At 43.1% G+C, this 16,573-nt stretch overlaps 1 protein-coding gene across 1 annotated transcript in view; it reads left to right on the top strand.

Moving 5' to 3' along the window:
- Positions 1 to 16,328, top strand: part of parp4 (poly (ADP-ribose) polymerase family, member 4) — a 41,361-nt gene extending 25,033 nt beyond the window's left edge. The window contains exons 24-33 of the mRNA XM_056579148.1: positions 3,249 to 3,436; positions 3,921 to 4,020; positions 4,370 to 4,540; positions 4,681 to 4,761; positions 5,907 to 5,987; positions 6,231 to 6,326; positions 9,903 to 11,987; positions 13,336 to 13,438; positions 14,519 to 14,651; positions 15,226 to 16,328. Of these exons, the coding sequence (XP_056435123.1) occupies positions 3,249 to 3,436; positions 3,921 to 4,020; positions 4,370 to 4,540; positions 4,681 to 4,761; positions 5,907 to 5,987; positions 6,231 to 6,326; positions 9,903 to 11,987; positions 13,336 to 13,438; positions 14,519 to 14,651; positions 15,226 to 15,436 (3,249 nt within the window). The 3' untranslated portion in view covers positions 15,437 to 16,328. The remainder of the gene's footprint in view (positions 1 to 3,248; positions 3,437 to 3,920; positions 4,021 to 4,369; positions 4,541 to 4,680; positions 4,762 to 5,906; positions 5,988 to 6,230; positions 6,327 to 9,902; positions 11,988 to 13,335; positions 13,439 to 14,518; positions 14,652 to 15,225) is intronic.
- Positions 16,329 to 16,573: the final 245 nt, after the last annotated feature.

Below are 16,573 nucleotides of genomic sequence, written 5' to 3'. Positions count from 1 at the left end.
TCCCTCCATCGCCATTGCATGTTTTATTCATTGCTTTGTCAAATTTTTTGTTTACAAACAAATGCAACAAATGTATAAATATGCATAATATGTAGGATATATGTAATAATGTTCATTCTTTGTTTCAAAGAGCCATGCTATGTGTGGCTGGGAAATAAGCTTGCAGGTAAAAAGAAGGGCTGCATGATATATTGTTTTCGTATCGAAATCGTGATACGCGCATGTGCGATATAAAATAATACATATATACATACTGTATATATATATATATATATATATTAGGGATGGGCACGAGTGGTAAATTCCAAACTCAAGTGATCGAAGGAATTCCTCGAGGATCAATCGAGTACTCGTTTAATCGAATCTATTTTTAGAATGTAACGCATCTGCAGCAGGAATAGGCTTGATGATGAACGGCAATATTACCAACCAAACATGTAATGCTTATTCTCCATCAAACAGTCTGAGTTATCAGAGTATTCATTATTTATTTTTGCAAACGTTTCAAACACATTTTCCTTACAAAAATAAATATGCGTCTCACAATTTAAATCACGTCGAACCAAGGCCTGCAACAGTTTAAAAAAAACAAAAACAAGTAGCCTAACCATTGCAAATAATTTAAAGCTGCAAATAAAACGGCAGCAAATGGACTATGGAAATACTCAGCGTTGTGATCTTCTCTACCTGGGCCGGGATTAGAGCTGCGTCTTGCGGCGGTTAAAATAGCCGACACACTTGGTTGCTGCAGGTCTGCTTTACCGAACTCACCGTTGTGTTTCAGGAGCATATGTTGCCGCATAGTACTTTCTTGTAGCTCGATTTCGCTTGGCATATTTTACATTTCACCTTATGATCTCCTATTTCTTAAAGTATTTCAATTCTTCGCTTTGCTTTGCTTTAACCGCCATTTCTTAACTTTTTGAATTCTGGCGTGCATGCACACGGCACGGAACGCGCCACACAGAAATGGATACATTTCATTTGCTTTGTGCCCACGGCATGCGTTAGTGGCGCCGACAGAAAATGTATACATTTGCTTCAGAAAACTTTGTTTGTGTGTGTATATGCAAACTCGAGTAAGTAAGTACTCGAGTAATCGATTCCTCACGCCCATCCCTAATATATATATATATTTTATAAATACCCTTGTACGGTTCTCATCTTCCATGACTAATCTACAAGATAAGTCTTTTAAGAGTTAAGGTTTCTTTAATCTACAAGAGAAATCCTTAAGATTTAAGGGTTCTTTAATCTCCTAGAGAAGTCTTTAAAGGGATACCTTGCCGGTGGAGATATGAAGGTTATATGAAGTAAATAATTCTATGGATTATAAATGTGCAAAAAAATAAATAATCGGTTCATCCTAGCCCGAGAAAAGGCAGAAAGTGTTCTCTCAGAGTAAGAAATCCTTCAACTACCACATTGCATTGCGCTCGCTGCACCGCCCGCCTGTTTCCGTTTAGAAGAGGAAGGACCCATTATACTAGCGCGAGTAGTAGCGCAAGCAAACTTTCTGTAAACATATCCCTGTGATACGTTGACTAGTTAGACTAGACTTCTGCTCTCCTATTTTCAAACGCATCATTTGTAAATTACTGTACAGCATAAAAACATTTGCTAATTACAGTAGCTCGGCATATCAAGCATTTGTACAGTGTTTATCTTCTTAAGTAGGCATACTTTAGTATAACAGCAGTTGGGTGTTATACTAAGTTTTATTCATGAAAAAACATGAAAAAAAACAACAACTATTTACAAAAATAAAACGTGTAGGGTGCGTTTGCTAGAGTCAAAATAGTCACAGCTCATCTTGAGCATCTACTGTCTCCTGGTAGCTATGGTACTGCCCATCTGGTGCTGGGTAATTAGCTCTGATGGCCTGGACAACACAGGAAGCCGATACTGTCTAAGAAAGAAAGAGAACAACATTAGCAAGGCTTCAAGCTAACGTTACGTAGCCTATGCTCTGCCAATAACATCGGCTACTTTCGGATAACTACATTGTCACGTTCCCCGGGACTCAAAACTATTGTAGCCATTGTGTTAAAAAAATCCAACACTTACTCTATCCTCAGACGTCTGTTTCTCCCGGCGGGCTTTGGCTGGCGTTTCCAGTTCAATTTCTGGGTCCAGAAATATGTATCCAATACCCAACTGTTCAGATGAGGCGTAAAGCCTGGGTGAGAGGTTACACACATGGCCCCATCCTCACCAGATTCAGCCATTTATTCTAGAAGAAACTGGCATCACTGAAATCCGCTGCAGCACAGGGACTCCGTGTTAGTGTCCATAGGCGAACAGAGCAAACAGGTACACCACCAGTTCACTCTAGCGCACTCCGGTGCGCTCCGGCTCCTCGTCCTCGGCAACAAGCAAGGCTTGTTCAGCTACAGCCACAGCAGCCTCCTCCTCTATTTGTCTCAATTCTTCCTGGCTGTATTCTGGCTCATACAAATAGCCCTGAATGTCAGAATCCAGCAATAGATTTTCAAAATCCACTTCGGGTGTTTCCCATTGCAAATTTGCTTCCGCCGTGGTCTGAGGTTTGTGTCGGTCTAGTCCTCGAGAAGTGGTGAAGAAACATGGCAGACATTGTGTTTACACCTCGTTTGTGAGCTCCCGCCCCCCTCATTCATATGCTACAATAACAATTTTATAATGATAGAACGCCGGTTCTGAATCGGTGAAGTATCCCTTTAAGAGTTAAGGGTTCTTAATCTATATGAGAAGTCTTTAAGAGTAAAGGTTTCTTGGATACAGTTTGTTGCTAGGGAAGGACATGCAGGATCTGTATGCACAGCAAGACAACCAAAGCAGTCCTAGACAGCCCCCGCTAGTCGTAGAACAAAACTTTAAAATGAACCTTCCAAAAAAAGATTTAACTCTGTATCGAACAAAGTCAGTTGAATGGAATTATTTTGGTGACAGAAAAGACAACGTTGACCAAAAACAAGTACTTTGTCGAGAAGGCCTTGAAATTGTTGCCCCCAAAAAAGGCAACACGACTAATTTATTTTCCCATTTAATTCCCCACCTCAAAGCTCTGTATAACGAGTGCAAAGCCATATCTGAATGCCATGCAAAGCAAAACACTTTGGAGTCCTTTGCCAGTGTTGCACCACACAAGAGGGGTCCCAAACAGATCTATGCAGATGTATCCGCTACAAAACCTCCACAATCAAAATCCAATATCATGCAGCACCGCTCAGTTTACATTTTAGAACAACAGTACCATCTTGTCACAGGCTACACCACCAACAGGGGGCAGCACTGAGCTGTGGCGGCCCCTTAGGGCTCTCAGCCTGCTGCCTCCCTCACCTGGGCCCAGGAACCTGCTGCTGCTGTCAGACGGCCACATCCAGAACCCCGGCCTCTGCCTCCAGCTGCTCCGGGACAACAACCAACACACCCGCCTCTTCACCTGTGGCCTCAGGTCAGCCCACCTACACCCCCTCTGGGTTTATTAAAAAAAACTCCTGATATACGGAGTGGTGATATTTGTTTTTTACCCGTTTTGGTGACAAAGTCCCTGGAAGTAAGGCAGCTGGAGTTCCATAGCGAGTAGCATTGTGGTGTGGTGTTACCTTTTGCATTGCTAAAACAGATCTGATATAGGATGGATTTACATTGACCTTACATTTAGACGCTTCCATCCAGAGCGTCTTACTTACCATGAAAGGCGGCCCAGCCAGCTGATCAGAAGCAGGTAAGGTGAGGTGTCTTTCTCAGGGACACCTCGACATTCAGCTAGGTGGAAGCTAGCCACCTTCCGGTTGCGAGTCAACCCACTCCAGCTCCTGAGCTAAGCCGACCCAAAATTCATGGTCAACAACAATATATCTCTAAGATGTGTTGTCACATTTAGAAATGTGTGAGTGTGTGTGTGTGTGTGTGTTTGTGTTTGTGTGTCATCTCAGCTCAACAGCCAATCAGCACATGTTGAGAACCCTTGCACAAGCAGGGGGCGGAGCCTATGAAATGTTTGACACGAAAACCGAACACAACTGGAAAGAAAAGGTGAGCCTTAAGTTAATGATAATAGTGTGGTGGTTCTTACCTCTCGAAACTCAGGAAGGAGCTCAACAAAAAGCTTTTGGCGAACATAATTGAATGACGCCAAGCCAAACAATAGCACATGACCCATACGGCCATCAGATGGCGATGAAGAACACGTGTTGTGATGGAAGCAATTTAGCTATTTCCTCTTAAACTCGCTACAATACATTAATTGTAAATGTTTGTTTACATACAAAATGGTGTGAGTATGTGTATGTGTGTATGTTTTCATGCACATACGTCTATGTTTGTGTGTTTGTGTGCGTGTGCGTGTGTGTGTGTGTGTGTGTGTGTGTGTGTGTGTGTCTAGGTGGTGTCTCAGGTGAAGCGCATGGGCTCCCCGGGCTGCAGCTCGGTGTCTGTAAAGTGGCAGCAGTTCAACCCCACAGCGCCCCCCCCTGTCCAGGCCCCCCAGCAGATCCACTCCCTCTTCAATGACCACCACACGCTGGTGTATGGCTTTGTCCCGCACTGCACACAGGTGGCCACGGCAACACGTCAGCTTACTCTGTCTGTCTGTCTGTCTGTCTGTCTGTCTGTCTGTCTGTCTGTCTGTCTGTCTGTCTGTCTGTCTGTCTGTCTGTCTGTCTGTGAAATTAACCTGTCTCCTCTGTGGGACAGGCCCTTCTCCATGGGAACCTGAGTGGGATGGAGGTGGTCACCATGGTTTCCACCAGCGAGCTGCAGAAGACCAGGGGCACGGTACGATGCTCACAGACACCCAGACGGACACAAACACACACAGTGCGCTTGTGTGTTACATATTAACCTCAACCCTAATATATACAGCAGGGTTTTCCCAGGGTTAAGGTCTTTTCCATCTATTGTCTTTTTCCCAAGTTAATAAAATAATTGCACATCATGTAGCTGAATAGTACAGAAGCTATTATGAGACAAGGATAGGATCCATGCTGAGGATCTAAACAGCCTTTCAATAAAAGCAAGCACACACTTCCTACTTATTTCCTACTTTGAATGACTTGCCTACGGAAGCTCATTGCATTCAGTCTCTTCTGTTCATTTCTGTGTCGGTTCAGTGAACAAAGTTAGTTCAGGCAAATCACGTCTAAATGCATACCTCCACCTACTGGTTTGGACTGTGAACGTGAAACAATTATTTGGTTGCTGGCGATTTGACAGGCTTATTTTTTATGCCACTTAATGACATGTTAATCTCTCAAAGTAGGAAAGTCATTCAAGGAAGGAAATAAGTAGGAAATGTGTGCTTGCTTTTTTCAAAAGGCTATTTAGATCCTCAGCCCGGATCCTATCCTTATCTCATAAATTATGAGCAGTGTTGCCACAGATTCCTTGAAGAACTAATCTGATTACTGATACTGATTACTCCTTTAAAAATTAACTTAGTTACTTTACTGATTACTTGATTTTTAAAGTAACTAAATTAGATTAAAAGTTACTTTATTAGTTACATTCAGAAGCTGCCGACAACATCCCCTTCTGCCTCAAAATAAAAATGACAACCGGTTTTGCCATTACTCACTTTATTGGAAGAGCAACGTCAAAAATGTATCTCTTGACAATTTAAGTTTATCCTAAAAATAATAAAATATTTTTTTTTTATCTTCAATGTGTATTGGCCAATCAGATTTGTCTTGGCAAAGAAAAGATAAAGGAAATTGTGAGACTGTAGATGGTTGTGAAAATAACACAAGCTGCTACCTCATTGATAATCTGAGAAAGAACATGCAGAAGTTCTACACATCAAGAAGAATCATCAAGACGCCAAAATCACCAGCACCAACCTTGTGTCAATGTTACATAAGAATACATATATAAATATATCAATTCATATAGTCATGGCATCGTCTGTGTGTTTGCTTTTACAGTTCCTCCACCAACTGACGGCGAGAGCGGTCATCAGAGACTATGAGAACGGAACGCTGTCCATCGGTCAAGCTGAGCACGAGGTGTGGGTGTGTGTGTGTGGCTGTTGATGTGGTTGGGTGGGTGGCTGTGGGTTTGTGTGGGTGTTGGTGTGTGTGTAGACTGCATATAAATAGTACGTCTATAGGCACTTTGTTGCTTTGTCAATCAAACTACTACATGTATTGTAGTGCTGTGTGCGTGTGTGTGGCATGCATTTGTACAGATGGCATGAATATTATCCTGTGGAGGGTTTGTTTAGCTTTATTTTATTGTTGCTTTTCCAGGGCAAGAAGGCGGAGCTTAAGTCGTTCATCGTTGAGCTGAGCAAAGAGTTCTCCATCCTGTCCCAGTTCACCAGCTTTGTGGCCATCGAAAAGAGGGTAACTATACACATACTGCTGCTCAAGCAGACTACTCCAACCACTGTAACCAACCTTTATTTATAGAGGCACTCTCATTGAGGTTAAGCAACTCTTTTGTAAGATACCTGAGTCTATGTGCTGCAGTCCCACACCCACATAACAGATACTACATAAAACATACACATGGTTCCCGCGGGTCCTAAAAAAGTCTTACTTTTTTTTGTGTGAAATCAATGCCATAAATTGTCTTTAATTTACTGTAAATTTTCTCTCGGTATTAAATTTTGCAAAGGTTTTTTTAAGACTATAGGGAAAATTGTCGTAAACAACAAATCACATAGTGTGTCTTTTAATTACGGCATTTTCAGAAGTTTTACATTACGTTAACGTTGACATCAGTCATCAGTCGGCTAACTGGCTGGCGCTACTTTTAGCTAGTGACAGTTGACATCATTAGGCCAACTTGCGCTACTTTCAGGATGGGACGGTGCAAATTCAATGAGAGATGGTTTGAGGAGGATAAGTTTCGGGGTGGTTGGATAAGGCAGGTGACTACGAGGCAAGGTGTCGTTTATGCCGAAAGTCATTCATACTAGGGACCATGGGAGCAAAAGCTCTTGAGTCCCACATGAGGTCGCAGAAACATATCCGATACTCCGCAGCAGCTAGCGGGACTATCTCGGCCTATCTTGCCAAATACGGCATCGCATCTTTCATAAAAAGAGAGCTGGCACGCAGCGTAAACGATAAACAGTACGTCCTCATGTTCGACGAGAGTATGAACAAAACCACTAAAAGCAAACAGATGGATATCCATATATGGCGGTACTATGGATCACAGTTCATGCTGGATCATTGTACGTTTCCAAACAGTAAATTAATTAAATTGTGTGTGTGTGTTAGGGCTTTGACTTTTGCCCAAAAATTATATTCGAAGTTTGTTTGATTATTAATATTAATATTAGAATATATGAGAATATTTATTAATAATATTTTGACCATTAAATTCCTTCAGTAAGACCTGAGGATTGGGCTTTGCGGGGTTTGTTTATCGGCGTTGCTATGGTTACCGGTCCTGCGTGTTCCAACGGTTTATTAGGTTTCTAATAAATCGCTGTCTAATCAATACTTCATTCACTGCCTCTTCCGTGGTCATTACAATATTATGAATAGACTGTGTCGGGTTCTCCAACGTCTCTCCCTCTTGGCCTGCCCATAACAGGTTTGAATATTAAGGGATGCCTAATATTCGTTTGAATTTTGATTTATTTTTTGATATTCGAACAACGAAGTTCGGAGTCAAAGCCTGTGTGTGTGTGTGTGTGTGTGTGTGTGTGTGTGTGTGTGTGTGTGTGTGTGTGTGTGTGTGTGTGTGTGTGTGTGTGTGTGTGTGTGTGTGTGTGTGTGGAGATCACTGGCAGCTGCGTTTACATGGACACATCTGATCCGCATAGATGTGGAAGAACAGCTCAATCGGAATAGAAAAGGATAATATACACGCCTCAATCGGAATACAATTATCTATTCGGAATATAATTCTATTCGGCTGCAGAAGAGGTGGTGTAGTCCGCTATAATCGACATGGATACACTTATTCCGATTATTTTGGTGTTTAACTTATAGCAGCTGCAGTAGTTCGCAATTGGTCCACTCCGCACACCAAACTTGACTGCTGTCAAGGACGGTGGATTTATTGCCTGAATCACGTCTTTGTTATCACTCCGTAGTAGTTACAGTAGTCCGGTAATTTATCAACCCCAGCGTGTCCGGTTGCTAAGAGACGGGACATGGGTGTTTATGGGTAACACGGGTGGGTTCATGTGTTCGCGTATCGTCGTGTCCGCACGCTTCCGAGATAACTTTGCAAGAGTACTAATACTACTGCTAGTACTACGGCTACTAGTACTACTAACTACTACTAGTACCACTACACTCAAAATTAGGTTGATGTGTCTTATAAGTGACTCAATAAATTCCCTTTTCTATCAAATCATTTTTCTGACATTTTTTGGGTCTTCATTTATGTATGTGTTGGTCTTAAAAAGGTCTTATAATGTCTTAAATTTGACTTTAAAAATGGTGCAAGAACCATGATACACACAATCGACAAAATACCACAAAATACCTCCTACAAGAAAAACCCAAAAAGTATTCTACAAAACAAGGAGCTGCACGTTGTACTTTAAACAAAGACCTACACAGGGTACTATAAACACACAAACAAGGACCGGCACAGGGTACTATAAACACAAACAAGGACCTACCCAGGGTACTATAAACACAAACAAGGATTTATACAGGGTACTATAAACACAAACAAGGACCTACACAGGGTACTATAAACACAAACAAGGACCTATACCGGGTACTATAAACACAAGAAAGGACCTACACAGGGTACTATAAACACAAACAAGGACCTACATAGCGTACTATAAACACAAACAAGGACCTATACAGGGTACTATAAACACAAACAGGGACCGGCACAAGGTACTATAAAACCAACAAGGACCTACACAGGGTACTATAAACACAAACAAGGACCGGCACAGGGTACTATAAACACCAACAAGGACCTACAAAAGGGTACTATAAACACGCAGACAGCCCATCAGTCCTTTGCAAATACAAGCAATGCACGCAGTGTACTTAAGCACTGTGGTTTTGTGTAAGACAAGTTGAATGATTGTCGAAGGAAGTCTTAGATTAGATGAGCACCCAATATTTTCCCAGATCATATATCTGAAAATGTTAAAAGCTAAAAGTAAAGAAATTGATTCAATGACTAACTCAGAGCCATCTTTAACAATATCTCTAACAATGACAACGCATTGTTGATTTAAACATGAGGATATCTTTGTGCTTGCATGCATTTGCAATTTCTGTTCATTTCATTTCTTTCATGTCATCAAATCAATGAGTAAAGTGGAGAGGGCTACTGTAGCCAAAGTGCCCCTATGCATTCTCCAATAAACTACAATCATCTTCCAATCATTTCTACTACTGTGAAGAATCACCAAAGCTATTATGTTGTTATGTTGTTTGCCAGTTATCTCGGTGGCTTTGTTTACACAGGTTTTTCTTTCCATCTTTCCAGAGACTAGCACCCTTTTTAACTCATTAAGCATATCGAAGCTGCTCTGGTCAAAGAGCTTGGTCAACTGTACATCAACAGCATCTCATATCAATGACTTACATCAGCAGCGCTCTTATCTGTAGTGTGTGTGCTAAGAGAGAATCTACCTGGGTGCAAGATAGCAGTGTAAACGTGGTATTGAACTTCATGATTTGGGCATTCTCTCAATAAGCAGGCGGAATGGATTTGATAATGAACCACTGACACAGCGCTCTGAAAAGAGAGTAATAAGTGAATAGGCCGATGCACACATTTTCTACGAACTAAAAACATGGTCAAAGCTAGGGGGGGTCTAAACTTATCATTTAAATAACGGTGTGGGACTTGTCCCACCCTCATACAATGGCTGCGGTGTCCTTGTCTACCCGTAGACTTCAGAGATTGGGGTTGGTGCAGATGCACTATCGTTCCATGGATATAATGTTAATGATCCTTGCTCCTTTTGTCTCCCCCAGGATCCACAACGTCCAGAGGAGCCAGAGCTCACAGACATCTCTAAAATAATTGCAGAAGAAGATGTGGACTACCTGTCGTACATGGGTTGGAACGAGGCAGAGGAGGCGGAGGAGGAGGGGGGAGAAGAGGAGGACAAGGGTTGGATCATGGAGGAGGAGAGCGGGGAAGAAAAGGGGGCCGAGGGGAGGAAGAAGAACGAGGTGGAAAATGAAGGGGAGGACTATGAGGAGGCTGACGAAGAGGATGATGAAGAGGACGAAGAGGGGTACGGATTGTATGTGGGTTGTTGCGCTACAGAATATATTGACGATTCCTTCGATTCTCCTCCATCTCCCTCTGACTTAAAAGTTTGCATTCAAAGTGCTGCCCAACTTTCAGCACTGGATGACGGAGAGGATTATGAAGAGGAGGAAGAGGGGAACGGATTGCTTGAGTGTTGTAGCGCTGCAGAATATATTGACGATTCCTTCTATTCTGCTCAATCGTCTCATGCACTCCTCCAGCAGAGTGCTGCCCCTCGTCCTCGCCCCCCACCAGCTCCCTCTGACTTAACAGATTGCATGCGAAGTGATGCCCCTCCTCCCCCAACCTTTTCCAGGGCCCAGGCCATTGTTGCACCTACTACTAAAAGATTTGAACTTCGCTCTTACGTCAAATGCAGTAAGCGTGCTGCCCCATCTCCTCCCCCCGTCTTACGCAGGGGGAGGAGATGGGGCAGCACTGTCCCCAACTTATGGGGGCAGAGTGGTGCACCTCCTCCTACCCAATCACAACCTTTCACTGAAACCCTCTTATGCAGGATGAGTGGTGCACCTCCTCCTACCCAATCACAACTTTTCTCTAGAACCCCCTTTGGCAGGCAGAGTGCTCCACCTCCTCCTATCCCATCACAACCTTTCTCTGGAACCGACTATGGCAGGCAGAGTGCTCCACCTCCTCCTACCCAATCACAACCTTTGACTGAAACCCTCTTATGCAGGGAGAGAGGTGCACCTCCTCCTACCCAATCACAACCTTTGACTGAAACCCTCTTGTGCAGGGAGAGAGGTGCACCTCCTCCTACCCAATCACAACCCTTCTCTGAAATCCCCTTTGGCAGGCAGAGTGGTGCACCTCCTCCTACCCAATCACAACCTTTCTCTGAAACCCCCGTTGGCTGGCAGATTGCTACTCCTCTTATCCCATCACAAACTTTATCTGGATTCGCCTATGGCAGGCAGAGTGCTCCACCTGCTCCTATCCCATCACAACCTTTCTCTGGAACCCCCTTTGGCAAGCAGAGTGGTGCACCTCCTCCTACCCAATCACAACCTTTGACTGAAACCCTCTTATGCAGGGAGAGAGGTGCACCTCCTCCTACCCAATCACAACCCTTCTCTGAAATCCCCTTTGGCAGGCAGAGTGGTGCACCTCCTCCTACCCAATCACAACCTTTCTCTGAAACCCCCGTTGGCTGGCAGAGTGCTCCACCTCCTCCTGACCAATACCAACCTTTCTCTGGAACCCTCTTTGGCTGGCAGAGTGGTGCTACTCCTCCTATCCCATCACAACCTTTATCTGGAACCCCCTTTGGCAGGCAGAGTGGTGCTACTCCTCCTATCCCATCACAACCTTTCTCTGGAACCCCCTTTGGCTGGCAGAGTGCTACTCCTCTTATCCCATCACAACCTTTATCTGGATTCGCCTATGGCAGGCAGAGTGCTCCACCTCCTCCTATCCCATCACAACCTTTCTCTAGCTCCTCATTAGACCATGGTCAGACCATGATGTATGATCTCCCACCAGGTGTTCCCTTCAGCAGCCCCTTTAGCCTGCAGCGTGACGCACCTCCTGGACTACAACCCCAGTATTTGTCTGCCCCTCCCTCAAAAAAACTTAGAGCAAAGGCCGCAATGAAAGTAGGCGCTTCACCTAGGGAGGGGGGGTCTTCTGAGGGTTGCAGGAGTCTACTGCGGAGGACAATTGAAGATCTTGAAACCGTCGTTCCGAGAGGTGTTGAGAATGATGTGAATGATGAGATAATCAGAATGGAGCCTGAAAAATCAACCACCAAGTGGACCAACATCTTTCAAATGCAATGTTCAGTAAGTAATTCTTTTTTTAGGACCACCACAGAATTACCAGGATTTGTAATTATATATATTTTTCCTATGGAAAGCATAATCATACTCTTAATGAAGTAGAATTATTAATTTAACTAATGTTACATCTACATCATTCTTGACTCTGAAGGCTGTTCACCACAAATGAGCAAATCGGTACATCATTTAAATCAATAAGGTGAATGACGTTTGACATCACGATAACGGGTTCCTACATTTATAGGTCTGTAAAGTAAGAAAATTATGGAATTCAATTTAGCTAATTTCCAGGTCAAATTATTTAGTATTTACTATTTTCTTAATTTTAATGCAACTTGCTAAACCAACATATATTTATATATGATATAACTATAATGAACAAAGGAGACTTAAATGGCCTAGTAGAGTAGTTAGGGGAAAAACATACTTGAGTATGTTACAGATGGCCTAGTGTGAGTGCGCCCTTAGTCAAACAGGGCTGTTCTTTTGCTTATGACCTGACTCATTCTATAAATCTCTGTCAAAATAGGTTAAAATGCTGGATTCATGGAACCTTAAAAAATAATTGATCGCCCCAATCTAGAATCACAGGGAGCGGTTTGGTTAAATATTTATTTTATTATCACATCATAATGAAGTCATGTCTACATTTTTCCATTACCAATCAATAGTATGTAAGAAACGTCTGTAGGCCTTAAACAGAAAGATTTATGATCATGACCATAACCTAAATCAGAAAAACAAAGGTAGTTTTATTATTGATAAACTATTAAATGCCTAAATGATTGACTCATTGCTGATTCTATACTGATTCAAGCTTTAGGGTTCAAATCGACATTAACAAGTGATTTAATTCAACCACTCTTCACCTGGCTGGTTTGTGACACCCTTTTTTTGTGTGGGTTTAATTAACCTTGAAAAAACAAATTAAGTCTTCAGGATCACAATGAACACCTACCATCAGCCAATGATGGATAGATTTGACACTTTCACAGGTAACATGTCAGGGTAAGATATTCAATCAATTGGCCAGTAGATTGTGCCACCAGGACATCATTCTTAAAGTACATTTGGACCCGGTGTTAGTGTATCTTCCAGGCATTACTTGTTATTGCCAATGAAATGCTCCATACGTATGTGTATCTATGTACCTCTGTTTATATGTATTCTGTAATTTAACTATATATCATGATCATATCTTTCCACCTGAACTTGGCAGACAATTTGTTGGACGTTAGTATAGCGTGATTAGACACGCCACATAGTGGGTAAAGTTGGATACTGTGTATGATTGTACTCTGTGTGCAATTTTTCTGGTCTGACCACAATGTGTTGAATTTCTGTGTTCAAGGAGGGCTACTGGGAGTGTTCTGTTGCACTGGGAGTGCTCCTGAAGATGGAAATCAAATCATTTGCCAACGTATTCCTGAAGAGCAAGGGCATCTGCTCACTAGGTAGGTGTGTGTGTGTGTGTGTGTGTGTGTGTGTGTGTGTGTGTGTGTGTGTGTGTGTGTGTGTGTGTGTGTGTGTGTGTGTGTGTGTGTGTGTGTGTGTGTGTGTGGGGGGGGGGTTCACACTTCACACTTCACAAGAGCTAGCTCAAAGTTCAGTTCACATAGATCCAAATTAAAGGTTGGGTATGGAATTCTCTTTTTTAGCCATTTTTGCAAAATTACTTGAAATCCTTATCATAACCCACTTACAGCCACTGAGTTAGAAATACTGACATGAAAATTAAACAAGTCAATCATCTGTGGAACGGGCAGGGCTCGAAAAACTCCAAGCCAATGATTTACAGACCCACCGAGTGGCATTGGACAGTAAGTACGTCAATTAAACGGTCGTACTGCACTCCCCCTCCCCTGCTCCCCGCGTGTGACCCCTTCTTGCACTCAAAGCTCGTGTCCCAGAGCAAGCTTCTGTTTGTTGTTATCCTGCGGTAGCTACTGGAGCTAGCTAACTAGCTAATGGCTCGCTCTCACGCATCTGTGTTCGCGCTCGAGGATGATTGCGCGTCCATGTACTTGGAATGGGGGGAGTCAGAGTCAGCGTTGAAGGAGAGGGGGTAGGACCATTTGAGTTGTGTATTTTCAAAATCTGCTGGCGTTTCCCATACCCAACCTTTAACTAGTTCACGTCCATGGTTTACAAAAAAAAATCTTTTTTTATTCCATTCTATTGTTTTCAAGTAGAACCTCCTCCTACCCATCACGCCCAAGCCCCCAAATCACTGCCACTGCCCAAACTAAATTAGTTACTGTATACTACTATAGGATTACTTTTAAAAGCCAAGAAAAAACAATGCGAGCACGTTAAACAATGTGTCAAATTCTGCAGGAAGTGGTAAACCAGGCTAGCTGCAGCCGCCAGTCCTCTAGAGAATGCGGCCCATTTGACTTGGGTTAAGGAAAGCTGCGGCTGTTTGCTGGAAGCTTACCCTTGTGATGATGATGTGTGTGTGTGTGTGTGTGTGTGTGTGTGTGTGTGTGTGTGTGTGTGTGTGTGTGTGTGCGTGTGCGTGCGCATGTGTGTAGGCGTGCGGGCGCGTGCGGACATCCTGAGGCTGCTGGCGTCCCTGCTCGTGCTGCAGTTGATGCGGCTGGAGGGTGTGGCTGAGGGGCGGCTGCTGAGGAACCTGTTCAGCCTGGACACGCCCCCGGAGGCCAGGTCTCTGCCCTCACCGAGCACTCCGACACTACAGGGCCCTCCACACCTGTCCACCCAGACCCCAGCACCATCGCCGGTTTCTGTGGTTGAGTTTATTTTCCTCAAAACAACATTGTTCAAAATAAGTAGACAGGCATAAACAATACAAACAAAACAAAACGAGGGGCTCATACAGCTACCAGGTACATCACCCAAATGAATAGAGAGGTAAGTAAATACTTCAAACTCAAAAGATACTCTGGAAAATGGATAGAAATAATCTTAAAGGTCCCATATTGTACCACCAGGTGTGAGAGTGATATTGCCATTACAAGCCGTTTTCAAAATCTGCCTCTCGTTACATCACATGTGGGCTAATCACACGCACACTTGGTGGTATAATATGGGACCTTCAAAAAAATGAAAGGGAAAATAACCCATAACATCATGAAGATCGGTTGGCCGACTCCCAGCCGAGCAGTGATGCCAGGGTCCGCGGGGGAACCTGGTTGAAGCATACACACTCCATACATGCGTATTAGAAGGTGTGTTATTGGTGTGTGCGGGCTAAGGCTCAATAAGAATGTTGTTGCAGATGTGGCGAGCGCTGGCGTGCGGTGAAGCGGGCAGTGGACTGGGTGCGCTGGGCCGACCACCAGTACCCATGCATCTACAGCCGGCTGGAGTTTGGGCGGAGCTGGGAGTCATCCACGCGCCAGCTCCTCGGCTATGAGCAGCCCCCGGCCGCCTCACCCCTCAGCGGGGTCATTCCCTGGAGGGCCTCGCCCCTCCTGGAGGTCCAGTGAAGACAAGATGCTGAAGGATTTCTTTCTGTTTCACAGGTTCACTGCAAACTCACATGGAATATGCCCATCTCACCCTTTTTGAACACGACTTCACACATACTAACAATTCCAGTATACCACATCCATCGTAAAAACAAATGGTTTGCAGATTAATTATGCATGTCATCAGGCTTTGTGAACCGATTTTTAATTTTTCTCAGTCTTGGGATGGGAATAGTTGCATATGTGATGTAGACATTCATTTTAAACACCACTAGAAGGTTAATATGCAAATTAATCTAAAATATCTATAACTGCCATGTTTACCTACTTTCTTTACAATTACTAGCCTGTGTAATTATATCAAACATGATTCACAACATTATCCATAGTAATGTAAACTAAGACACCAATTCTCTGAGATGATTGTTGAAAACACATATGTCAAATCTGGTGAAGATCTCTTGCAAACAACCCCTTCGTCTCTACAGGCTCAAACTGTGCGTTGTGCCCTTGTAGTAAATATATGAAGTTTAAACCTAGATTCAATAACTGTTGTATTCCTCTTGTTTAAACAGGGCCACAGAGCGCTATGCTGTATTTCTTATCGTTGTGTGAAGGGGTTATTTTTTAACGGCCTCATTCACATAGAATTGGTGTTGTTCTGGTAGTGGTTAATTGACTTGAGTTGGTTATGTATCAGACAGTCGATAATTATGTTTCTTGAATATGCTTAATCATGGTTAGATTCTTGTTTAATAACCCTTGTATGTGGAGTCTTCTTCAAACTCTAGTAGGCTCCACCTCAGAGGGACGTCAAGATCCCCTCTGGATATCCTTTATATCCCACATTATACTCAGGAATAGAATTAAATGAAATAATGGAAATCATTAAAACACGAGTCCAAAATGAGTTTTGTTCTTATTTCCACAATTGGATATACATTAATGAAAAGGGACTGGAATCTAAAGTTGATTGTTCTGAAAAGACAACAAACCACTTCCTCATGAAGCCCCAGCAGCTCTCGGATTGAAATAGGGTCCAGGGGCGTTTCAAAGGTTAGTTAAGCTTAATTAACGAATTTAATCAAAGTTTTATTAATTCAGAAAGAACACACAGTAGGCTTACCAAATCATGATATGATATGATATCATCTT

Source organism: Gadus chalcogrammus, chromosome 20 (assembly GCF_026213295.1).
Source record: "Gadus chalcogrammus isolate NIFS_2021 chromosome 20, NIFS_Gcha_1.0, whole genome shotgun sequence".
NCBI lineage: Eukaryota > Metazoa > Chordata > Actinopteri > Gadiformes > Gadidae > Gadus > Gadus chalcogrammus.
This window is presented reverse-complemented; position numbering and strand designations above follow the sequence as displayed.